The sequence below is a fragment of the Esox lucius genome, chromosome 8 (assembly GCF_011004845.1).
Source record: "Esox lucius isolate fEsoLuc1 chromosome 8, fEsoLuc1.pri, whole genome shotgun sequence".
Lineage (NCBI taxonomy): Eukaryota > Metazoa > Chordata > Actinopteri > Esociformes > Esocidae > Esox > Esox lucius.
Genome location: NC_047576.1, coordinates 13,184,043 through 13,210,282, shown reverse-complemented (window position 1 = coordinate 13,210,282; position 26,240 = coordinate 13,184,043). Strand labels below are relative to the sequence as shown.

Genomic DNA, 26,240 nt, shown 5'->3' with positions numbered 1-26,240 from the left:
AGATGGTCTAAACATGAATCCTGTTCTTTTGATAATCTACTGTAAGGTTCTGTCTGTGCCTTTTCCCTATCCGCTCCACAACAAGAAGGCTCCTTTGTTGTTGGTCTGTGCGTCGGAAAGGAATGTGACAGGGTTTTCAAAGGCCTGGACAAAAGCACTCTGTCATTTGGAGTGCCCTGTAATATAGCAGCACTGGGCAGAGAAGGGGGAGTGCAGCTCTCCTCAGAAACTTCATCCAGCAATCAGCCTGCACCTGAACAGCTGTTACTCACACATGCACACACCACCTCATCTTTTCTTCCCCTACAATTGTGTGTGCGGGTGTGTGTGTGCGGGTGTGTGTGTGTGTGTGTGTGCGTGCGTGCGTGCGTGCGTGCGTGTTGGGCTCCCACGGTTGCACCCTCTTCCCAGCACATCCTCTCTTTAATTCCTCCAAGGGTGTTTCTCATAATCAAAACATGTTGGAGACATATTTTCGGTGCACGTAATGTTCGACTATGAACTAGATCATGTTTTTAGCTCTTCGATGTGGTGCAGCTGACCAATAAATCACAGCCACATGTGTGCTTGGCTTGCAGAGACACTGGGAGGGACGCAGCCTGGCATGCTAGTGTCAGATCAGACAGTGGGTGTGGAGGCACAGCTGCAGCAGCTTTGAATTCAAACCATTCGGAGGACCAATTGACACGAATTGATTAATGGCCCATTACTTTTACATTGAGGATTTTTTCGACTCATGAAGTGAATTTAAAGTGGAACTGAGCTCGGTCCTGGTTGAGTAGTGTGCAGCTCTCTTACTCTGAGGACACTGGGACATAGACACTTGTTCTATGCGGGTCCCATTCCGGCAGGCGAAGACCTCCATCTGGCACTGGTTCTGGTAGAGATGGCCGTCTGAGCCACAAACCGGCTCTCCATCATAGCCACAGTCCCTGTAGCAAGTGCAACGCTCAAACTGCTCCTCCCCCAGGCAGTCAAACACATTGTTACATTGGTTCCCCTGGACAAAGCCTGGGTCAGAGAAATCAGATAAGAAAGGATAAATGATATTACTTTCCATGTTGGGGATCTTTTATATTTTTCTAACAATGTTTCTCACCATTGTGTGACACTAGTGATCGTCAAAGTTTATAGGTTGGAAAATCTCCTCTTATCCAGGCCTCCACACTCACCAGGCCTCCACACTCACCAGGCCTCCACACTCACCAGGCCGGTAAAACACAGTCAACACACAAAGGGTCACGCACCCGTCACCAAGGTGACCGGCACAAGCGTTCCCCATTTGCTGTAGCAACAACGGTCCTCCGTAATAACGGTGTGTGTGTGTGAACTAAAACACTCATGTCGGCGTGATATCAGCCAGAGACAGTGGGCATACCCGTGTGGGCAGCTTTTCTGTTTTTCTGTCCCTAATATTGGCCCACGCATGACAAATACGGTCTTATAATGCAGAGGGACAGCAAATGGAGCTTTACACAGGAGCCACGTGAGACATACTGTAAGTCTCTATCTTTTTCATTAGCTGTGCACATACGTAAGTACAACTATGTAGGTGAACGAATGGAAATACAGTTGTGTTGGAACCAGTGGTGTGATGTTTACCTGTCCACTGATTAGTAGAGCTCTCCACCTCATTGCAGGTGGTACCATCACATAGCTCGCGGGCCAGGGGACTGCTCTCACTCACGTTGTAGAAGCGGGTCGCCTCAAACGCTGTATAGAGGGAGAGACAACAATAAACACACACACACAGACAGGTTTGTTTGAGTGGTTTAAGCACTACTCCACAAAACAATTGTGTCTCTCGATTTAAACAACAAACTACGATTTCCTATGAGAGAAGGCTGTCATACTAAATTACTGTAAATCATTGAGATTTCCTAATGGCAAAGTTAGTGGGTGCAAAACATATTCTTCACATTGGAGGCACACCTGGTTCATAGTAGTCGTACACCTTGACCGGAACAGGCGCTGTCTTTCCCACTATGAACTCCCTGACAGCCTGGAAGGCCACACACGTCATACACTGACTGGGGATCTGTGTGGTCAGACACACATCGAGATAGGGCAAACATTTTCATACGTTTGAACTGATCACAGCACACCTTTTATATAAAACAGATGAACTGTATATTTGGCAAGAGATCGTAAAAGGTGTATTTCTGTGAAATGGAAAGGTTGTAGCCAGCTTATACATTTGCCTGAAATGTCCTTGACTTGACTAATGAATGGTTGGCAGAAGAGCAACATATGGTGATATTTTATTATCGATATAGTGGATGAATTTTCACATGACATGGCAGGAACAAACACCTTGTGCATTCAAAGTTGCCATGTAAAAGTGTAAGGATTTTATGGGAGCAGACTACAGTTTATTGACAAGAAAAACAGAAAACAAGGTGGTTTTTCACCTCGTCAAAGTAGAAGAGGACCTTCCTTCCATCAACTTCATACCTCTTCAGGCCAACCCTCTTGTCCATCAGCAGCTGTTTGATAGGAATATGGGAGAGAAAGGAGTTAAGAGATGCAGTATTCTAATCTCTAATAAACCAAACAATACATAACCTCCCTTTAAACAAGGAGTGTGACAGTAGAGAACGTGCAGCGCTATTTCAGCATTTATTCAGCTTATAGACACATTAAACCAAGAACTAATTGGTGTTTATTATTTCAAGATGAATGTTCACAACACCCCATAATGGCCCAGTAAAAACACTTATTCTTTACATTTGTGGCAATTTATTGAAAATAATGATAAAGCATTGACAGTAACCATGAGCACAGTCGTTCCATCATTGTGACATGAAAGAAGTTTGGAACCAACAAGACTCCTAGACTCTTCCTGTCCAGCCAAACGAAGGTACTGGGCAAGAAAGGCCTTGGTCAGGGAGTTAACGAACAACCCAAATATCAGAGTTTCTCTGCAGAGTTGGGAGAACCAGCCAGAGGGACAACCATGTTCCACTCCATCAATCTGGCGTTGGGAGTAGAGTGGCTAGACATGACACGCCATCTAAAGTACTCTGAGAGCATGAAGAAAATGATTCTCTGGTCTGATGAGATCAAAATCAAGCCATTATCCCTGAATGCCTAGCTGTATTTCTGGTGAAAACAAGGTACCACTCATCCCCTAGCTAAAACCATCCATACTGTGAAGCATGGAAGAGAGAGCATAGTGCTATGGGGATGCTTCTCAGTAACAGGGAGTTGGAGACTGATCAGGATTTTGGGATGGATGAACAGAACAGAATAGTGAAGACAACCTTATCCTTCGACGCTTCACGTCTAATCTGCAAGGAAGACATCCAGGTATGCAAAGCTGGTATAGGTATACCCAAGGAGACTCAAATCTGTGATCACTGCCAAAGGCGCTTCTACAAAGTAATGAATAAAGGGTTTGAATACTTATGGTTATTTGCTTGATTGATTGATTGACTTATGTACATCAGGTATTTCAAGTTTTTGTTTTCAATAAATTGGCATAAATATTTAGAAAAATTTGTTTTCGCTTTGTCATTATGCGCTTTTGTTTGTAGAGTAATGGCAGTAGAATGAACACAATTAATTATACATTAAGTCTATAACACAACAAAATATGGAGAAATTCAAGGGGTCTGAATCTTTTCCGAAGGCACTGTAATTCAAATGTAATTAAAATGGCAATGATGTAACAACAATTGAGGATGTACTATATTTAACATTCACCAGCCAGGATCAGGTTATTCAACCATCGGTCCTGTCACACCTAGAATACTGACCATTCATTTAGTCCCTAAGCCAAAAACATATATGAAAAAGCTCCAACAGCATTTTCGTCTTCAAATTTTATGAACTTCAACCGAATGCTTCACAATGTCTTATCGGTTTCCTATGAGTCTTGATTTTCTGCAGGAATGTAATGTATTAAGAAGTAATACTGAACAGTATTACTGTCTATAAAGGAGTTGTGTTTATGGTGTAAGAAGGTGGGTTATGAGAGCAGTATGGGGTCTTAGTTGGGGCATGGAGTGCTAATTTATCCCACAGTGCTCTCATATGGACAAATTTGGTTTATGAGGTGCTCAGCCTGAGCTGGCGCCGCTATGACTGATATACAGACAAACACACACGTGAGTGAGTGCCATAGTACGAGTATGCAGTTAGGTAGATCACAACAATTAGACTGCAGTGCTAGACATTTGTCCTCCAAATGTCAGGTGATGACTTACTTTGCGCTACATAAAGTAATAATGCCAGGCACTGGGATTGAACTCATAATACCGGAGCTGGAGCTTGTGGCATATTCCACTCGACCCTAACCCTAACTTTAGCCTTAACAAAGGTCCAAAAATAGGTATCAAAATATACTTTTCTTTAACACTTCAAATTTCAATGTGACACTCAGATTTTGCTACAGTACTCTCTATTTTGGGGTATACGGTTATCGGGGTGGTTAATGTTAGGAATAAGCTAATGGAACTTGTAAGCCTCTACACTACTGTACAACTGGTCATTACTGACACCCTAAAGTCTGAGGGAAAGTGTGTGTCCAGTCTGTGTGTTTGTGTTAACTCCCCCCGGTAGGTAAGTCGTTATGTATAGCTTGAGGCTAGGGCCTATAACTCTGCAGTAATGAGGAAGACAAGCTCCTAGGGAGTTGGTCTCAACTAACCTCTTGTCCCCCTCCCTACAATGCTGCCAAGGGGCCCTAACCTGGCTCTCAGACGGGAGATAAAAGGTGACAACCCCTATTCCCAGTCCTCCCATGTTCTTGCGGCTGGGTTAGAGGTCCATGGTGGGTCTGTGGAGGTCTGCTCCCCCTGCCCACTGGGTCAGAGCTGGCTTTCATCCAGTCAACAGACCTTAAACACTGTAGTCAACTTCTCAGTATCGATTAACCCATTGCTGCATTAAAAACACACACAGAGCCTGCCAATCAAACACTCAACACACAAGCACATGAGCACACACAAACACAATGACAGAGAACGAGGGAGTGACAGCGCAATTTCCTCTAAAATTCAGCCTGAACCATGTGTTTACGAGGGAGCTCAGTGGTGTGAAGGAAATGTTTTGGCTATGTCTGCCATAGTTCCAACACAGTGTCAGAGCTACAGGTAAACACTCAATGTGTTCCCCCATTAATAAACATATGATCTTAAACGCCTCTTTCAGACTCATGAGGATGAATCATTAGCAGCATAAACAGCAGCAGAGGAGAAAAACAGTCAGAATGGAAAGTACATTTTTAGTGGGTGTGAATTGTTTGAGCATTACGTGTTTGAGACGTTGTCTTAGTAATTTTTGGGGCACAAATCTATTGTCTTTTAAAAAAAAAAAAAATATTGATAGTAAGTGTAGCAATTTATAAGAAAAGTATACAGTTTTACATTGTCAATAATATATTTTGCCTGTATTCTATACTCCGTGCTGAAAATAGTCAAGCCATAAATAGGAGGAAGCTAATAAATTCAGATGTGTTTCGGTGTCTAATTAAATGCCGTCTGTATAACTTTATAATGTGTATTGATGTTCATTTCTTACCCTCTCCAAACTTTCCACATCGGCTCGGAAACCTGACAGCAGAGGGACCTCTAAGACAGCCATATTAGAAGAACCTGAATGAAGCCACCTGAGAAGAGAAAACCAAAGACTTACATGCTCAACCAAATGTTAGCTAGACTGATGGTCACGGCAATTAGCCCAGTATTCATAGAGTACCTCGCGCAGGCTTCCAGGGTGATGCGGTGGTCCAGGCTGTCTTGGTGGGCTGCGGGGTCATCATCATCGTTGGGCGTCCGGCGTTTACGGTTCAGCTCTGAGCGGTTGTCATCACGGGAACTGGAGTGAAGACTAGCATGGTGGGAGGGGCGCGGTGCTGGCGGGTTGCGCTCCTGCTTGGGTTCCTTCAGGTCTATCTTGAGCTGGAAGGCTGGTTTGGCCACAGGGTCGGGTACGTTGTAGGATACATCAATCTAGTTAGAACAAGACAAGTGTCTCTGAGGTACAGAATATAATCCACATAAGGACCCAAATGGAACAAAAATGTATACAAATATTTCTACATATATATGTGGGGGAACTCAAAATAAATATATCAATATTTTCATTCAAAATATATAACTTTCAATAAATGCAAATGTAGTTTAATACCAATGTCTAATAAAGATATTTCTGATCATATAACAGAATCATTAGCAATTGTCCTAGACTTCCCAAAAACACATGTAATTAACATATGTTCAAATATGTTTACATGTTATGTACGGAGGGCAAGTTCCGGGCATATACACCGATCAGCCATAACATTATGACCACCTGCCTAGAATGGTGTAGGTCCCCCTTTTGCCACCAAAACAGTCCGGACCTGTCGACGCATGGACTCCACTAGACCTCTGAATGTGTGCTGTGGTATCTGGCAGCAAGATGTTAGCAGCAGATCCTTTAAGTCGCGAGGTGGGGCCTCCATGGTTCGGACTTGTTTGTCCAGCACATCCCACAGATGCTCAATTGGATTGACATCTGGGGAATTTGGAGGCCAAGTCAACACCTTGAACTCGTTTTTGTGTTCCTCAAACCATTCCTGAACCATTTTTGCTTTGTGGCAGAGTGCATTATCCTGCTGAAAGAGGCCAGTGCCATCAGGGAATACCGTTGCCATGAAAGGGTGCGCATGGTCTGCAACAATGCTTAGGTAGATGGTACGTGTCAAAGTAACATCCACATGAATGGCAGGACCCTAGGTTTCCCAGCAGAACATTGCCCAAAGCATCATGCTGCCTCTGCCCGGCTTGCCTCCTTCCCATAGTGCATCCTGGTGCCATGTGTTCTCCTGGTAAGCAACGCACATGCACCTGGCCATCCACGTGATGTAAAAGAAAACGTGATTCATCAGACCAGGCCATCTTCTTCCATTGGTCCGTGGTCCAGTTCTGATGCTCATGTGCCATATTGTAGGCACTTTTGGCAGTGGACAGGGGTCAGTATGGGCACCCTGACTGGTCTGCGGCTATGCAGCCCCATACGCAACAAACTGTGATGCACTGTGTGTTCTGACACCTTTCTATCAGTAACAATATTAACTTTTTAAACAAATTGAGATACAGTAGCTCTTCTGTTGGATCAGACCACACGGGCCAGCCTTCGCTCCCCACATGCATCAATGAGTCTTAGCACACCACCCATGACCCTGTCACTAGTTCACTGCTTTTCCTTCTTTGGGACACTTTTGGTAGATACTGACCACTACAGATCGGGAACACCCCACAAGTGATGCAGTTTTGGAGATGTCATGACCCAGTCATATAGCCATCACAATTTGGCCCTTGTCAAAGTCGATCAGATCCTTACGCTTGCCCATTTTTCCTGCTTCTAACACATCAACTTTTAGGACAGAATGTTCACTTGCTGCCTAATATATCCCACCCAATGACAGGTGTTTGTAATATATATATATATATATATTTCAAAGGATTTTTTGGTTGTCGCGATGTAGTTCAAAGCTCTCCTGAAAGTCCAGAGGCCAAAGAGATGGTAAGATTTACTCCTCCCACATATGATAGGATGAAATACTCAGACAAGGCCTGAAGAGCTACACACGTGTCCGAGGATAGGGGATGGGAAGACATCTTGTAGAAGGAGATTTTAGTCTCTACAATATATTGATCTGAAATATTTATCCATACTGTTAAATATATTTTAAACAAACATTTAAGTATGCCAACATATATTGTATATTAATTGCATAGTGGTCATACAATGTGGTCATTCTCCTCTAAACTCTCTCATTAACAATCTCTCTCATTTCACCCACAAAACTGCCACTTTTTAGTTTGATGCAACATTTTATGTACAATTCTAGAGACGGTAGTGCTTACAAATCCCAAGAGGTCAGTTGTTTCTGAGATGATGGAACTACCAAGTCTGGCAGCAACAATCATGCCACTGTGAAAGTCGCTAAGATCACACCTTTTCCCAATTCTTAACTGAATGACAACTAAACCATTGTATAATGACTTTTTGAATAATGTGTGTATATATATGGAATATATGGAAACATAAGATAACTACATACATTACATAAATGTATATTATTATTCATAAAAAATATTGACACATTCATTTTTTAAATATATGCTAATATATGTCTTTGGTGTGGGGATTTAATAGAGTGCAGAAGTGCAGAGCAGTGTGGATGCAGGTGAGAGCACACACACACACACACACACACTCTTATACGTATGTAAACATGTGTGGGCCTGCAGACATACACACAAAGACAGCCACTCTTTCTTTTATCATGCAGATGTTGCGGTCTCAATACAGGCCAGCTGTTCCAGTCCTCAGGCACTGACAGAGAGGGAGAGAAGGTTGGGCTGAGGAAGGGAGAAAGGTGTAGATTGAGGGATAGAGGTGTGAAAGCATGTCAAGTCATTGAGGGTTTTGGAGGAGAAGATGGGCAATTACAGCCATGAGTCTATTTGAATAAGTCTCTACCAGCTGTACACATCTGGTCACAACAAATTTTGCCCATTCTTCTATCCAACTTTGCTCCATCACGTTGGATAGGGCCCATTGGTGAACAGCAATATTCAACTCTTTCCACATATTCTAAAATCTCAAAAGATTGAGGTTCAGGCTTTGACTGGCTCACTCCTGGATAAAAACCTTTTTGTTTTTAAGCCACTCCATTGTGGCTTTGACTGTATGTTCGGGTTTATTGCCTGCTGGAAGATGAATCCTCTCCCAAGTCTCAGGTCATTTGCAAGTTTCTCTCAACTTTTTTCTGTCTTGGTACTTTGCTGCATTCATTTAGCTTTCTATCTTCGCAAGCTTTACAATCCCTGATTCAGAGAAGCATCCCCATAACATGATGCTGCCACCACCATGTTTCACGGTAGGGATGGTGTTCTTAGAATGATGTGCAGTGTTAGCACCAAACATAAGGCTTAGCGCTGAGCTAAAAAAGCTCTATTTTGCCATTATCAGACTATAGAATCTTCTTCCACTTGGTCTCAGAGTCTCCCTCATGCCTTCTGACAACCTCTTGCGGAGATTTGACATGAGTTTTTTTTCCTTTTTGCCATTCTCCTTTAAAGGCCACTTTTGATTAACAATTCTTGCGGTATGTATAGTGTCTCCCAGCTCAGCCTTTGAAGACCATAACTGCACTAGAGTAACTTTTATTCGCTCTTGGTAGCCTCCCTGAATAGTGCCCTACTTGCCTGGATACATTTGTTTTAGGATGGCTTGTCCTAGACAGATTCACAGTTGTGCCATAATGTCTCCAATTCTTCATAATGGACTTCACAGTGCTCTGGGAGATATTCAATGCCTTGATAATGTTCTTAAATCTGGAGCAGAAAGATGCATGGACAACAACACCCTGAGCAATTGAGTATACACTATGACCTCAAATATCCTTTTGTTTTTAGTGACATAGTATAGGGAAAACTACATCCTATCTTGGGGGGGTCAGTATAATTGAGAAATGAACAGTCCCTGATGAGAAATTACATTTTACCAGATCTTTCCAATTTACAGGAATCTGGTCTTTAGAGCAATGAGTCATGGAAATGAAATGGCTTTTTCCCTCTAGCGGAACTTCTGTGCGAGTAAAGGATAGTAGTAACATACCTGCATAAGACAGCAGCCCTCGCCTTTAGCACTGACAAACAGCCCTGTGGGAATACTGGGGATCTGCAGAGAGGTAAAGGGGGCGGGGGGGGGGTTAAGAGAGTGGGTGAGAGAGACACTAATCAAATGAATTAATTCTGTAGACACATGTAGCGGCAGTTAAATAGCCTGGCTGCTAACCAGGACAGCAAAATTACCCCCAATTAAACTGACACAGCTAATTACAGCACAGAATTAATAACATGCCTGGTTGAGGGAACCAAAGTTCACATCCTCACCTGAGCTTCTCCCTCTCTGTGACTGATATACTTGGGAATTAATTGGACATGTAGACATACTCACTGGTTCATTCAATAGGAAAGGCAATGTATTGGTTATATAGGGACTCCTTGCTATCATCAACTAAATTATTTATTTGTTATTTGAGGTACAGCATAAAGAGTTGAAATCTGTGTAACTTTAGTTCCCACTTGCATCTTGGTCCAGGTTCACTACTTGAGCACCTTTAGAAGATGCACATATAAATTACCTTCCTCAAATTTAAATCTTAACCATTACAGCAAAGAAGATACAGCACATTTCAGATCAGAGTCTAGGGACAACATGATCATACTCCTTACCGAGGCACTCTGCAGGATCTTTTGGTTGTCGCGATGTAGTTCAAAGCTCTCCTGAAAGTCCAGGTTGGTGGAGGCCAAAGAGATGGTAAGATTTACTCCTCCCACATATGATAGGATGGCGTACTCAGACAAGGCCTGAAGAGCTACACACGTGTCCTAGGACAGGGGATGGGAAGACATCTTGTAGAAGGAGATTTTAGACACTGCCTTAGTGAGACAGTTCTCTGTAGTAAATTAGATTGAAAATGTCAGTGTGGTACCTGGTGAAACAGCGAACTGTTGCTAATTAAAAACCATAATAATAAATTTGGGAGCTTTGGACTAAGAGGCTTTTAGGGTCTGGTTCTGCAGGGGTTTGTGAGGGATACCTGTGTGGAGGAGAATCCCCCAAGAGCGTTCCTCTGCTGGGAGAGCCACTTGACCACAGGCAGGGCGGAAGCTACATCACCCAGCAGGGTGTACGTCAGCAGGCTATATGCTGTCATCTCCACCTCAGCTGACACCACTGAGACAAGGAGGTAACTATTAGCATGCAAACACTAGACAGTTTCAAGACATTCACATAAACACTAAAAGTGATGCTCTGACAACAGCAAGTCAGGCAGTCTGTGTCTGTACCTGACTGAGTAAGGCCATCACTGAAGCCCATGAAGGTATCCTCATCTGTGACTGTGCTGCCTGTCAGACTCCAGTGGGTGAATCCATCTGATCCAAAGACAATGGAGAAGAAAAAAAATCAAAGATAGAACAGCGAGTCGTAAAAAAAGACAGGAAAGTGTGACTATCATGTCACTTTAGTGTTCTATATGAATTCGTAGGCAACCAAGCTGAACGGTACCTTGTGTGATGGCCATGTGGTTGAGGCGTCTGAGAGCGAGAGGGGCGTATGGGCTTCGTAACAGGGCCAGGGTGTAGGCAGACAGGGCTGTGGTATACGGGTCATCAGCCGAGTATGTGTTACTCTCTAGGAAACCCTTTGCCTTGCTCACAGCCATTTTCTCCTCCTGGGAAAGAATACATTTATATACCTGAATACAAAAGTGTGCACACGAAAACACATTAACTGATGTTGCTGAAGATACTGTAGTTGCACACACAGAAAACCTTTAGACGAGAAATGGAAACACTTCACTCCACGAATACTGTATCTGCATTTATCTTTAGCTAATTTTAAGTTAAGAATATTTGTTCTTTGCTGAGTGTTCAAGATCTGTCCCTTTCGAACTCTTGCACCCCAACTCAAAAGGCAAATAAACATTCACTTAATCATTAAAGGTGGGAGCACTTTCATCTTTTCCAGAAGTCCCCTTTTCCTGAACACTTAGATGAGAGACCTCAACAGCCACTCACTTTAATCTGTCCAGTCATCTTTTAATTAACTGAATTGGTAAGGAGTAAGGAGTTCTGCTTTGATCCTTTCAAGTATCCTTTTTCAGGCAGTTCTACTGGCCTGATTCCCTGGAGAAAGCTTTGTGATGGATTAAGAAAAGGAAGACTAGAAGATAATAAATGGGTTTGGTGAAGTATTATGTAGATGGATGGCACGGAATTAAAGATGATTCTTGGCCGCCACTATACTGGTTGAATTAAAGATGTGTAAATGAAACTGACACAATTAAAATTTGGGGTTTAACATTGGTATTGGAAACACAATTTAGGACAAAGCATAAACAGTATGTGGAAATCACTGTACAAATAAACAGCAATTTGTTCTTTTTAGTGACATGGCTTTGGCAGATAATGAATACCACACTTGAATGCAGGGCTGGAAATTAAGCTCAGGCGAGTCTAATTTTAGAACAGCTAGTCAGTCTGGCGAGTGAAGTTTTGCAGATTTATTCCAGGGAGTTTTAAATGTGGTAACTAAGATAATACAAGGGCTGATGACTCATTATGGGGCTCATAATCAGTACGCTAGACTCAACTTGAAATAAAGAGTCAGAACCTTCGCAAAGACCTGCCCCCTTGGTTACTGTAGCTGCAAATGTCTCTGTACTAGACACGAAACACGTCAATCATTTTAGAATTAGTTTAGCGCCAGAACAGTAAGGATACATTCAGTAGACTGAACATTTGCAACTTGTTAGTGTGTTTTATACATATTTGTCATGATCACTATACCACCAGTAGTAATATCAAGTTCATTAGCCTACCAGCTGCCGTTAACGTTCATTGAATGTAAAGTAAACGTTAAATGATCCTGAATGCAACCTATGTTTGAATGAATACTTTTGTATGCACTATTTAAATTAATTTTTTTGCTAATTACACTTGGTTGGATATTTTTGGGTGACTTGCATTTGCAAAACTTATTTCATTCTAAGTAGTTATATAATATTGTGCACAGACTAATTTAACATGAATACTAGAAAACATCAATTTATATACTACTATCTCTGTTTGTTACTCTGCAAATAGAGTTACAAACAGGGCTAGTAACATTTTCCTCGGGCTAGTAGAAATTTTGGCCTGCCCGGCTGGCTAATGCCAAAAACTCTAAAATTCGCCCCTGCTTGAATGTAAAAGAAGTACACTGCTACCTTTAGAGTATTCAGTGGGCTCCTTCTCTGTATTTTTATCCCCAGATTTGGACTCGACTCTATGGATCATACTATTGCTCAAAATGTTTTGCAGTTTTATTTATCAATATTTTATGTCGTTTGACACCAAACTCAAAGTATTCTTGTTTTGTGTAGATATATGTAGATTTAAAACTTCCTATGAATGGATGTCAAGCGTTCTCTCTATCCAGCATGTGAATGTTTCTTTTCAGCTAGTTCTGCCGTTTGGTTTCTTTCTGAAGATAAAACCCCTCAGGAAGGCCTCAAGCATTTCCCATTGTAAAGATCGGGGGGGGGGGGGGGGGCTAAATTGGCATTTGTTTCAAACAAAATCATAATTTAGGAGCTGAGGATTGGCTTAAGTGTCTCAGTTGGCTTGAGCTCACCCAGTCCCAAAGACAAGGTATTTGGTAAGAGATTACAATGCCACAAAACATTATCACATTAACGGTTTAGGGCAATAATTGACCAAGAGGTAGATAATCCAGTGAATATGACACTTAATGGAATATTCTCTACCAGTAGGATGCCAAACACATGTACGTAATAAAGACCTTGCTTGAACTGGAGGTAAGAGACATTGAGGATCTATCCAAGTATAAGTCTAACACACAGTTGAGGTCTCCTTTAATGATTATTTTGAGAGATCTCAGGAATCAGGTTGAGTACATTTAAAAAAAATAGATTCAAACAAGGTTTATTGTCATTGACATACACATTCAAGTAGTGTTACTGTTACTGAGATGGTGGTATTTTCTTGTTTTTGCTTGCTATTTGGGGTTTTATGGGTATATGTATACATTTGATTGGTATGGCACGCACACATGCCTCTGACACAGCCTGGTGTAGAAATCTTAAAACACTGAGGGCCAGTTTCACAGACACAGATTAAGCCTAGATTTCTTAGTCCTAGACTAGTTCAATAGAAAAGTCCATTGAGCTTGCTTTTTTAGTCCTAGACGAGGCTTAATTTGTGTCTGTGAAACCGGCCCTGGGTGTTTAGCCCCAGTGACAATCTTGGCTGTTTGCACCACCCTCTAAAGTGCCGTACAATTGAGCAGTGCAGTTGCCATAGCAAGCAGGAATGCAGCCATTCAAGATGCTCTCGATGATGCAGCTGTAGAACTGTTCGAGAATCTGGGGGACCATGACAAATCTTTTTAGCCTCCTAAGATGGGAGATGTTCTGACAAGCTCTCTTCGGCAATGACTGAGTGTGTGTGTGTGGAATACATTAATCAGTTGGTGACCCCCAAGGAACTTGGATTGACAAAATGGCTAATGGCTTTCTCACCCCTGCTTTTCTTGTAATTCACAATCAGCTTGTTGTGATCAGGCCCACCAACAGTGTTGTCAACAAACGTGATTAAAGTGCGGGTGTTGTGCATGGCCACAGCTGTGGGTCAGGTCCCTGACACGGACATGTAAGGGGTCACTGTAGGAGAGTCATAATCTACACACACATTAATGAAGCCAGTGACTGCTGTTGTAAACAGGATGGAATGCTGCCTCTGGGTGTACATTTTCCAGAGTGTCTTTGGCTGTACAATTGAGTTTAACCCTCTGATGCCTCTGAGGCACAGCCAAGTGCCAGTAATCCATATGCTGGAGGGTCTAGAAAGCGGCCCAGGGATTCCTTTCAGTTACAAAGTGTTTTTAACCTATGATCACCTTTCACAAGAGCAAGCATGACATAGTAAAGTATAAAATAATAACATGTTTAACTGCCAGTATGTCCAATGGCGTTGCTTCAGTGTACACAGAAAAGAGTTCAGCAGGTCGTTGTGCACATTGACAAGAGTTCAGCAACAGGGTAAAATCACTGGGAGGTGCACAGACACAGGAATGCGGCCAAGGTGTACTACTTTTCACAGGCATTGTTGTCTCTGCATGTCCTCCTCATAAATCTTTTGATGCAGTCAGCCAGGGATTAGATATTAGATTATCACCACTGGAGCGTAACTAAAGGTGGGCCTGTTGCCAGGACGTCTATCTTTCCTACTGATTGGAATGTACTGGGCAAACACACATTCATGCACCCACGTGCGTGCACATCCACACACACACACACACCCACATACCCATTTTAAATACTTCATTTCAATGCACAAACATTCACATTTTTTTTTATGAATATCTACATATAGGGTTTTTTTATAACATGTTTCTCTCTGTAGGAAATTAGTTTAATCATGTACTTGATTTGGTGATCATATGTTGGCTGATTTGGTTTTGCAACATAAGCCATACCGTAGGAATGCCAATTTCTCCATGCATTCTCTGTCCTCTTTGGTCACCAAGTGATGGTTGAGTGGTGTCTTCAATAAAGTCTATAACACATGCACTCCTACCCATTCTATATCTAGGTGAGAGTGTGCTGTATTTGCAGCAGTCTATTATTAGCAACGAACCTAACAACAGACTGTGGCTGGTGAGGCTGCTTTCTGAAGAAATGTACAGTTTAAGTGTTCCCTGGCAGTTAGATTTAAATGCACATATAAATGTCAGGTTAGCATGTGCCTAGAAAGAATGTGCTAATTAATGCAATTGGGATGGTGAGGGTGCTTGATGGGAGAGGTCATGTTACAACCAGTGGTCCTCATACCTCTGTAGTAATTCCGGTCTCCAGGAGGGCTGCAACCACATACGCCGTCAATGAGATCTTTCCATGGATTCCTCCCTTTAGAGGATTAATAACACTGGTTAATGATGTTCATAAAACACACTTACACACACATAATTTCTGGAATGTGAGCAAATCTTTAAAATGGAACTCTACCCCCTAATTCCCATTGCAGGTTATTATACCCACTGGTCCCATAATGGACAAAATGGAAATGTATAACTATTTTGTCTCAACTGGCCACCTTTTTTAGTTATGTCACTTAAAAATGATTGCAGAGAATTATGTTACAACTGACACAGTGCATCCACATTTAGCAAGGCACATAAAACATCAAAGACATAATATGGAAGAAATTCAGATAAAGATGATAAATATTCAACTGGGGCTGACTGAATGTTTTCTGAATGAATATATTTTGTACCTGTATTCCTAACTTGAGAATTGTTATTGGTGTTACCCATAACATCTGGAAAGTAACATGTCCTCACCCTGCATAAGGGACAAGAGCCTTCAATCCCTATTATTTAGCCAAGGTATTGGAATCCCTGATCAACAGTAAGCTAATAAGGGTTTTACATTTTCTCTCTAGTTTCAACAAATAGCAATGTCATTTTCATTTTGGTAGCACTGATAGCATCATTTTCTGATGGCGTCAAGTGTAGTTATTTCTAACAAAAGGTATACCACAGGGGTCAATTGAGACCTGTTCTGTCTACAATTTAATCATTTAGCTGACAAATCTTTTACCTAAAATTATACTTTTCTATATGGGTGGCGAGAGAATTTATGAGCCAATTGGAAGCTGGGGATGAATGCCCTCATCATCAAGCCCCACGATACTGGATTTAGCGGAGCTAGTTCAGGGCAAAAACAAAATTGTGAGGCATCTGTGAATCCCCAGGAGAGGTTTGTGAACCAGTTTTGTAGATGGCACTCTGCGCAGGGCAAATTCCATTTGATTATCTAGTGCATCAAGACTTGATCTTTGTACCAGAGGGAAGAGTACCCCCTACTGGGCTCTAAAACTGCCTCCAGCAGCATCTGATCTCCCATCATGGGGCCAACCAGGTCTGACCCTGCTTAGCTTCAGAGGCAGGACAGAAGCGGGATTCAGGACGTTTTTCTACTGGTTTACAATTCATTTAGTGTACAGTATCTATTAAATCCTGTGATATTGATGAGTCTACAATACAGTTATATATGCAAAAGCACCATATATATTGATATGTTAGAGTTGCAACCAGGTTTTCACATTAGTTGGTTATCTCATTGGGCGGGTCCTCACCAATAAATATCTAAGCATTTGGATTCACAAAGATCTAACAAGTATGAATTCTGAGTATGACTCTGTAGTGATCTCAGTGGAGGTTTTAAAGCTACACATTTGTGGAATTTCCAGCCATACTCCTTGTGTCTTAACTCCATGACGCCACTTGGGCAGTTTAAGACCCAGATTATAGAAGTGAGATGTGTTTTGATTGATGACATTGAAATATTGAAATTATAACATTGAAAGTGTCAACGTTCCTGTTGGTAGAAGGATATTTGTGAATTGCTGTACTGTACTCATTACATACTTTGTCTCAGGATCCACTTCTGGATGGTTCCTATGAATAAATCCAAGTAAAATAAACAAATTTTAAAAACCACAGACCTGCAGGTCTTTATTGAGGATGCGTCCCATGGCGGGGAAGGAGCCTTCCTCTCTTTGGTGGTTGATGAGCCACGCCTTGGCAGCACGCAGCTCCTCTGGGTCAATAAAAATGAACCCACGAGACTGAGCAAAAGATTTCAACACAAACGCTGTCAGCCTTGAGAAAGGAGACAGAGAGAGACAGAGAGGGAGAGAAAGAGAGAGAGAGAGAGCCAGAGAGAGAGATATTTATTGGATCTCTTTCAAGCATGTGCTGACATATCTTTCATAAGTACTTCTCAAACTTCACATTGAAGTTCACATAAACAATTTGAATGGGGTGAAATATTCCAAAACAAGTCACACTCTTTAAATCTCTCAACAGCAATAACATTGCGTTTGATGGTTACCAGTTATGCTATGAAATTTTGAACTTCATCAAAATCTTGTCAGATAAAAACAGACTGACTGAAAGAAGGCAGGGTTCAAAGCTAGAGAAAGCACTTGAATATAAAAAGTAAAAGTTGGCGGAATGGATAAAGTGGAGATAGCCACCACAGGATACAATAGCTGTTCTCTCAATAAAGAGGAATTTCACAAGGCTAAATCAAGTATGTTTCTGCATGTCAGAATATCCAGCCTGTTACCAGCACAAATGCGTCAATATGGTACAAAACTGCGTCACAATCATGAAAACAGACAGACACACAGATATATAAATTTAAAGACAGGCAGACATACACAGACAGTGTTTTGATATTTGGCCAACATGGGGGGTGCAGGCAGGAAGAAGCATCTGCTCTCAAAAATGAAAATCAAGACACAAGACACACTGTTTTCTGGACAATACCTGGTTAAAGACCAAAACTACTGGAACATTGTTCTCTGGACAGATGAGTCAAAGGAGTTGTTTGGGTGCAATGCCAGAAACTCATGTTTGTCTAAAGACAAACACAGCCTTCAAACAGAAGATCCTCATACCAAATGTAAAGCACAGAGGAGGTGGCATTATGGTTTGGGGCTGCTTTGCTGCCTCAGAACCTGGCCAACATGCCATCATTGAGTCAACCATGAATTCCACATTGTATCAGAGAATTCCTGAGGAGAAAGTGAGGCCATCTTTCAAAAGGCTGTACCTGAACTGAACTGAACATGGACCTTGCAACAGGACAATGACTGAAAACACACAAGCAAAGCTACTTCAGAATTGCTAAAAAAGAAACTGAGAGTTACGTAATGGCAATTTAAGTGAAAAAAAAGAGCAATGCACAGGGTGTGTTAACTTTTTCATATGATTAATTCTCCAGAGGTTTTTTTGGGAACTACAGGGACAGAATTAATCACCATGCTGATTAATTTTCCATTTCTTGAATACAACGCATTCACCTGAACAACAGCTAGGCATCAACAGTGTGATGCTAATGTTCTCGTCACTTAAGTGCCATGTTCGTCCTGACAGTGTATTAACGAAGATGTCATGTCAATCTATTTGCTGAATCTCATATCTCAATTGCAATGAATGCAATGTATTAAGGTGTCATGTTTTCTAAGGCCTTCATTTTAAGAAATTCATAACAGATGGTCCATTATTTCCTATTGCAGCATCCCAAAAGTACTGAGAATTTATGCATACAGCCATCCTTTGAGGTGTATTCTCACCTGGAGGTTGTAATCTGGAATCACAGCAGAATTTACAGAAGAGAACAGACCCACAAAAAGGTCAGTGGTGATGGCAGAGGTACTTGGCTAAGGTAATAACCACACATGCATACATAAACAACTGCCCTCAGTGAAACCAGCATATTCGAGCCAATACTCTAACTACAGACCGGCAATCCATTACAGCATCCTCCCTAGAGCAGCCAAATGATGAGGAAAACTACCTACCATAAAACAGGGAAATAAATGAATAAGATGTTTTTCCCTGAACTTATATTTGGGACGTAACGTAACTTAAGGAACAAACTAATCGAGAGTAAAAAAAAAAAAGTCTCCAGCCAGGTCCTAAAAGTCCTATCGCCCCAGGGAAGGAGCAGGGATGGAGCCTTAAGCCAGCAGGAATGTTGATGATGTTAAGTAATACTGTGTCAACTGCCAGGCCCAGGAGAGAGGTACTGGGTAGTGTAAAGAAGATTTAGTGGGCAAGGAAATGCCACAGACAGGGCTGATTCCTCCACTCTGTCCCCCTCCCTCTGTAACTTTTCAAGGGTGTTTAGGAAGTAGGCGCAGGCAGAAAGGAGATTGCCAAGAACAGGTAAGTTTAATCCAAGAAGAACTTAAGCAGCATACACAATGCTTAACTGAACCCATACTGTAGGGCTCCTAACGAGACCATGAACCTGCTACAGTGCCACATACAGCAACAAAACCCAACAATGAACAGAAGAAATGACAGAACTAAATACAAGTACTAACGAGACAACATAAAAACAGGTGGGAGAAAACACAGGTGAACAACATGGATTAAGTAGCTAATAAGGACAAGAACTCCAAATAAGGGCATGATGCTAACAAGCAAAGAAACCAACAAAACAAAAACAGGGACTGGAATGTTCCCGTTAGGCTGGAATCGTTACACCCTCATTCCTCTTCCCTGGTAATGCAGTTTGGGTAGGTTGTTGACATGTTGTATTGGATACCATATTGAGGAAATTGGATCCTGGAATGTCAAAGTTTTTATAATAGTCTACAAAAATGACAAAAACATGACAAAAGAGTGTTGTTAAAAACACCTATCTACTGGTTATATACTGTATGTGGAAGCAGGTTTTATATCTGCTTTTGTTTTTGTCAAGTATTAAAAAACTGGTTAGAGTACAAAAAGTCATTTTTTTTCTACATATATGAATTACCCAGCTCCAGAAAAAATTAAGAGAGCACTGCATCTTTTTCTTTCCTTTCCAAAAAAGTTGAAAAGGAAAGTTTTGAGTGAGGAACAGAAGCGTTCAATTTGCAGTGGTCTCTTAATTTGAACCCTTCTGTTCCTCACTCAAAACCTTCCATTTTGACTTTTTTGGAAAGGAAAAAAAAGAAAGTTTTTCCGGAGCTGTATTTTAAATCTTTAAAGTAATGAGACCTTATAAGAATTACTTTCAAAATGTAGTCTTTTCTCAAAGGCAGTTGGTGCAGTCATTTTAAGCTTGAATTAGTGATAGTGCTATGTTATTGGTCAAACCACAAAAGAGCACGTCATAAATGCACACACGCACACACACTAAGGCTTTTAAGCAGTGATTGTGAGTGGCCAGAGAAATTGTCACCACGCCGACCCAACACCAAATTCTTGCTACAATCACCCATGTCCGTTACGTGCCCGTTTTGCATTGGAATGGATATACATGGTTGAACACAACACAATATGTTAGTTCTCTCTGCTAACCGGTCCACTCCAGGCCCACTGCCAGATCAATCTCCTTCAGAGAAAAATGTAATGCCAGCCTCAACATGTCCTGTGTGTATCTAAGCAGGCACCGCTAACAGGCCCAGAGTGTGGATCGGTGAACCCTTCCAACAGGCTGCATATTCACCCCAGGCCAGAGTATTTAAGTAGGCTAGAGGGATGGAGGGAGTGGAGGGTGGTGGTGACGATTGCAGCAGCATGTGTCTCTCATTGGAACCAGACGGAGGCAGGTATGTGAGCGATGCCGGAAGAAGCGCTGCCAGGTCCGGTCTGGGGCCACAACATCCCCCACCTCGGCAAAAACATCTTGACACAACACCGCGGAAAACATACAGAGGCGCGCACACACACACACACACACACACACACACACACACACATGCGCGCACACACGCGCGCGCAGACACGCGCACACACACACGCGCACACACACGCGCACACACAGCCACATCTGCATCTGCCTGAGAGGCAGGTAATGGATATTGATGAGAACCAGTCCATCTTCACGTTCCTCCTCATCGTCAGAGGTATACTGTTCCACCCACAGGGTCGGACCGAGAGACAGCAGCAGAGCAGAGTAACGTAGTGAGGGGCTACAGGCCTTGGCATCACCGAGACCCAACATTAGCGGACAAAGACATAAGTGCCTGTGTCATTATGTACAATCTTTTCATTAAGCCCGGCAATTTCCGCTTAGATACATTTTTACAAGCTGGAATACATTAACACTGCATTAAGACTGTTGTAAACCTGCCCATAAATGACCTGCACTAATGAATAACCCTGGAGCCCAAATTAAAGGTAGGTTGTTCTGACAAATAAACACCAACCTGATGGATTAATATAGTGTTTTTTTGCTATGGACTTACATAAGGTTCAACATTGGTTCCTGCCATGTTGCCCATGGCCAACACTTACATTCACCGTTACACTTCATATCTTCTTAACATCCTCTTCCCGCATATGATGGTTTCAAGGGTTTCTCATGGAAAAAATGTGTTATTAGCAATTAAACTGAAACTAAGCAAGGTATGCTTAGTCCCAGTTTATTGGACATGTTGAAATGCAAAATAATTTTTTTGTGTTAAGTACGGAACAGCACCTTGGGTTAGCAGTCCCCCTGGGTTAACACAGGCTACTTACAAAGGTGCTGTCTCGCCCATGGGGCCAAAACAACTACAGATCATTCTGTTCCGTGAGCATTAAACCTCTCTACCAGCACACACTGCCTTGAGCCCCATAGCTGCCTTGGGGAAGCAATTAGGAGTTTGTGTATGATTTTTCTGAGTTTATTTAATCTACTGTTTCACAGTATGAGCTCTAGTAAATATAATAATACTTGCCACAGCTAATAAATCACCTTGAAGGTATGCAATCTTATTGAATATGCAAGCGGAACATTGGGGCGTCTTATGAACTCCGCATTCACTATTTCAAATATTATGAGATGGTCATGGCCACATGCCTGCCCCCAGGGATGTGTAAACATTCAGTTAAATACAGGAACAGGGGCATAAAAGTTACTGATAGTAGCCCATTGTTTCAGTCATCAACCCCCAGGCAAGGCTAAGTGGTGGAGGAGCGGTATGCAGTTCTAATCTATATACCATCTGGAGGCCATGAAAGTGGATGTAAGTAGATGTCTTACTGAAGGACAGTAACCCTACTGTGAGTAAATTGAAGATGACTGACCACATGCTTCCAGAGGAGTCCCTCTCTCCAAAGGCACTGTAGGATCCATCCTGGCGCTTATAGGTCAGCTGTCTCTGGTAGCCTGGTAAAGAGGCGGGGGAGGTGGATGTAAAGCGATCACTACTCAGAGTCCCTTAAGACCTGATGCATAACTCACAGCATGCACTGATTTCAATGGGAGATATTCAGGGAAATCTGATGAACCACATGACAGGTCCAAACCCCTTGAAAGATTTAAACCCGTCCAGTGGTTTACCTTGCAGCAGGTAGTCTGTGGCCTCAGCCTCCACCTCGCTGCTGAGCTGCCTGGTCTTCTGCAGGTACTTCAGGACAAAAACGTTGGGGGCAAAGTGGATCATGTTCTGCTCTCCACAGCCAAAGGGCAGTCGCAGCAGCTTGTCCAGGTTGTTGAGAGTGGGGCCCATCACGTCCCCTGACACATTACAAAACACAGCATAGAGACAAGTCAGCAACACTGCAATAGCAACACACATGTAGTTTTAATGTGACAACAAATTCCTGACAGCAGCGTAGTACCAGTACTTGTGAGGAACAGTGTACTGGTTCCTATTTAAGTTCCAATTTATGATTAACACTTATTTAAAAATATATATATTATTTGGCATTTATATATTATTAATACAATAATCTCAAAAAGTTTATTAATATCAGTAATTCCATTCAAAAAAGTGAAACTTGTATATTATATTCATTCATTGCACACAGACGGATATATTTCAAATATGTATTTATTTTAATTGTGATGATTATAACTGACAACTAATGAAAATCCCAAATTCAGTATCTCAGAAAATTAGAATATTACTTAAGACCTATACAAAAAAAGGATTTTTAGAAATGTTGGCCTAATGAAAAGTATGAACATGAAAACTATGAGCATGTACAGCACTCAATACTTAGTTGGGGCTCCATTTGCCTGAATTACTGCAGCAATGCAGCGTGGCATGAAGTCGGTCAGTCTGTGGCACCGCTCAGGTGTTATGAGAGCCCAGGTTTCTCTGATAGTGGCCTTCAGCTCTTCTGCATTGTTGGGTCTGGCGTAACGCATCTTCCACTTCACAATACCCCATAGATTTTCTATAGGGTTAAGGTCAGGCGAGTTTGCTGGCCAATTAAGAACAGGGATACCATGGTCCTTAAACCAGGTATTGGTAGCTTTGGCACTGTGTGCAGGTGCCAAGTCCTGTTGGAAAATGAAATCTACATCTCCATAAAATTGGTCAGCAGCAGGAAGCATGAAGTGCTCTAAAACTTCCTGGTAGACGGCTGCGTTGACCTTGGACCTCAGAAAACACAGTGGACCAACACCAGCAGATGACATGGCACCCCAAATCATCCCTGACTGTGGAAACTTTACACTGGACTTCAAGCAATGTGGATTCTGTGCCTCTCCTCTCTTCCTCCAGACTCTGGGACCTTGATTTCCAAAGGAAATGCTAAATTTACTTTCATCAGAGAACATAACTCAGCATCAGTCCAGTCCTTTTTGTCTTTAGCCCAGGCGAGACGCTTCTGACGCTGTGTCTTGTTCAAGAGTGGCTTGACACAAGGAATGCGACAGCTGAAACCCATGTCTTGCATTTGTCTGAGCGTGGTGGTTCTTGAATCACTGACTCCAGCTGCAGTCCACTCTTTGTGAATCTCCCCCACATTTTTGAATGAGTTTTGTTTCACAATCCTCTCCAGGGTGCGCGGTTATCCCTATTGCTTGTATACTTTTTTCTACCACATCTTTTCCTTCCCCTCGCCTCTCTATTAATGTGCTTGGACACAGAGCTCCGTGAACAGCCAGCCTCTTTAGCAATGACATTTTGTGCCTTGCCCTCCTTGTGCAAGGTGTCAATGGTCGTCTTTTGGACAGCTGTCAAGTCAGCAGGCTTCCCCATGATTGTGTAGCCTACAGAACTAGATTGAGAGACCATTTAAAGGCCTTTGCAGGTGTTTTTAGTTAATTAGCTGATTAGAGTGTGGCACCAGGTGTCTTCAATATTGAACCTTTTCACAATATTCTAATTTTCTGAGATACTGAATTTGGGGTTTTCATTAGTTGTCAGTTATAATCATCAAAATTAAAAGAAAGAAACACTTGAAATATATCAGTCTGTGTGGAATTAATGTATACAAAAAGTTTCACTTTTTGAATGGAATTACTGATATAAATCAACTTTTTGATGATAATTTTTTGACCAGCACCTGTACGTGGCACACAGTTTGTGGAGTGGATAGGTACGCTGCGGTCAGAGGTTTTCCACCATGGTTGCAATGCATTAAGGTATGGCGGCCTCAGAAAAAGTATTCTAGCCATTAGTTGGCTTATTGAGAATTGAGAATAACTATTTGCTGCAAGAGGAGTGAAAGAAAAAGGGTAGCACTATTGTGCAAGTCATGTGATGAGATTTCGGGCAACTCGTAGGCCCTACAAAGTGACAATCGACAACAGACTTACTATTTAGCCTAAAAATATGTAGCTAGCTTGGCTGGTAATCGTGCTGGTAAATGCTTTGCCAGTTCCGTTTCCACAGATGTAAATATTTGAATAGCAAAATTGCTAAAAAAAGTCTTCCTACTGTGCATTTAGATCTCCCTTGATTTCTGGTTGTAGATAAACATACTGGACCACAAGATCTGCAGACTCACTCCCAGGAAAAAATAGTTTAGGCTATGAGGCTATACCATTGTTCATTAACACCATCTGCTCAAGAATGCGTTCACTAAACATAATTCAAAACAACATTGTTGTAGGCTACTTTAAGAATTATGAAAACAAAAAGTTGGTCAGGATTAGAGTGTCTGCTAATGGACTTGTCCAGCAAACAAAAGATCCAGAAATGACACAAAAGCCAGACTGTAACAAAAAGTAAGAGAAGTTGTAAAAGTTTAAGAGGCCTCACTAGCTACTAGCATGCCTCCTCACCTATCATGGAGGCGGTGGCAGTCTCAGAGCCAGGCACCACATTGTGAGGGACGCCCAGGGTGAAGGCCTCGTTGTGGTTCTCATCAGAGTCCTCCTTCCTCCAGATCTTAAACTCCCCGACTGAGCCCCAGCCCGTGGAAAAACCAATGTGACGCACCTGCCCAGGGAGGGTGCTGGACCATTGCAGGATCATCGACTCATTGGATGGCTGCAAGCCATGTCCCACCTTTCAGAGAAATAATTGGTTAGAGGTTTTTTACTTTTTCTTTTACTGAAGTTAAACAGTGAAATTAAAGAACTTGACTCTGGAATTTTTGATAGCAGTGAAATGTGAAATGCCAGATACCTATAAAAGCCAGATTGGATATACAGTGCCTTTGGGAAGTATTCATTATGCTTTACTTTCTCCATATTTTCTGTTATAGACTTAAAGATGTAATTGCTAAAAGTATTGAAAGTTCCGAAGTTCTCTTGTCAGATGAGACCAAAATCAAACTATGATGCCTGAATGCCAAATGCTACATTTGAAGTAAACAAAGAACAGTTGATCACCTGGCTAATATCATCCCTACGGTGAAACATGGTGGTGGGAGCATCATGTTATAGGGATGCTTCTCAGCGGTAGGGACTGGGAATCTGGTCAGGATTGAGGAGAAGGATGAACAAAGCAAAATAGAGAAGATCTTGAAGAAAACCTAATCACAGTGCACAGTTCCCTAAAACTGGGGTGTGGAGTCATCTTTCAGCATGACAACAACCAAAAGTACACAACCAAGATAATGCTGGAGTGGCTACAGGACAAGCATGTGAATGTGTTTGAGTGGCGCAGTCAAAGCCTAGACTTGAACATCTTCAGGGAGACCTGAAGAACGCAGTTCACAGAAGCTCCTCATCCAATCTGACAGCGCTTGAGATCTAGAAGTAAGAACTGGAGAAACTGTCCAAATCCAAGTGAGCAAAGCCGGTAGCTGGCAAAGCTGGTAGAAGAATACCCCAAAAGATTCAAAGCTGTGATCACTGACAAAGGCGATTCTACAAAGTATTGAGTAAAGAGTGAAAACATTTACAATGTAAAACAAAATACATTTCTGGGGGGTTCTGAAAGAAGTGGCATCCATTGCTAAAAATGTGCTTTCACTTTGTCATTATGTGGTATTGT

At 42.0% G+C, this 26,240-nt stretch overlaps 1 protein-coding gene across 3 annotated transcripts in view; it reads right to left on the bottom strand.

The window, feature by feature from the left end:
- Nucleotides 1-26,240, bottom strand: part of cpamd8 (C3 and PZP like alpha-2-macroglobulin domain containing 8) — a 49,971-nt gene that overhangs the window by 3,535 nt on the left and 20,196 nt on the right. For 2 of the 3 annotated variants that reach the window (XM_034293818.1, XM_034293819.1), the window contains exons 25-40: nt 25,082-25,307; nt 22,403-22,579; nt 22,147-22,228; nt 17,076-17,232; nt 15,401-15,475; nt 11,074-11,239; nt 10,854-10,940; nt 10,604-10,740; nt 10,236-10,391; nt 9,616-9,678; nt 5,701-5,954; nt 5,524-5,611; nt 2,412-2,486; nt 1,933-2,038; nt 1,603-1,713; nt 799-1,011 (exon numbers count right to left, since the gene is read on the bottom strand). In XM_034293818.1, coding sequence (XP_034149709.1) covers nt 799-1,011; nt 1,603-1,713; nt 1,933-2,038; nt 2,412-2,486; nt 5,524-5,611; nt 5,701-5,954; nt 9,616-9,678; nt 10,236-10,391; nt 10,604-10,740; nt 10,854-10,940; nt 11,074-11,239; nt 15,401-15,475; nt 17,076-17,232; nt 22,147-22,228; nt 22,403-22,579; nt 25,082-25,307 — 2,173 coding nt within the window. The remainder of the gene's footprint in view (nt 1-798; nt 1,012-1,602; nt 1,714-1,932; nt 2,039-2,411; nt 2,487-5,523; nt 5,612-5,700; nt 5,955-9,615; nt 9,679-10,235; nt 10,392-10,603; nt 10,741-10,853; nt 10,941-11,073; nt 11,240-15,400; nt 15,476-17,075; nt 17,233-22,146; nt 22,229-22,402; nt 22,580-25,081; nt 25,308-26,240) is intronic. The other variant, XM_034293820.1, reaches the window with a different exon arrangement.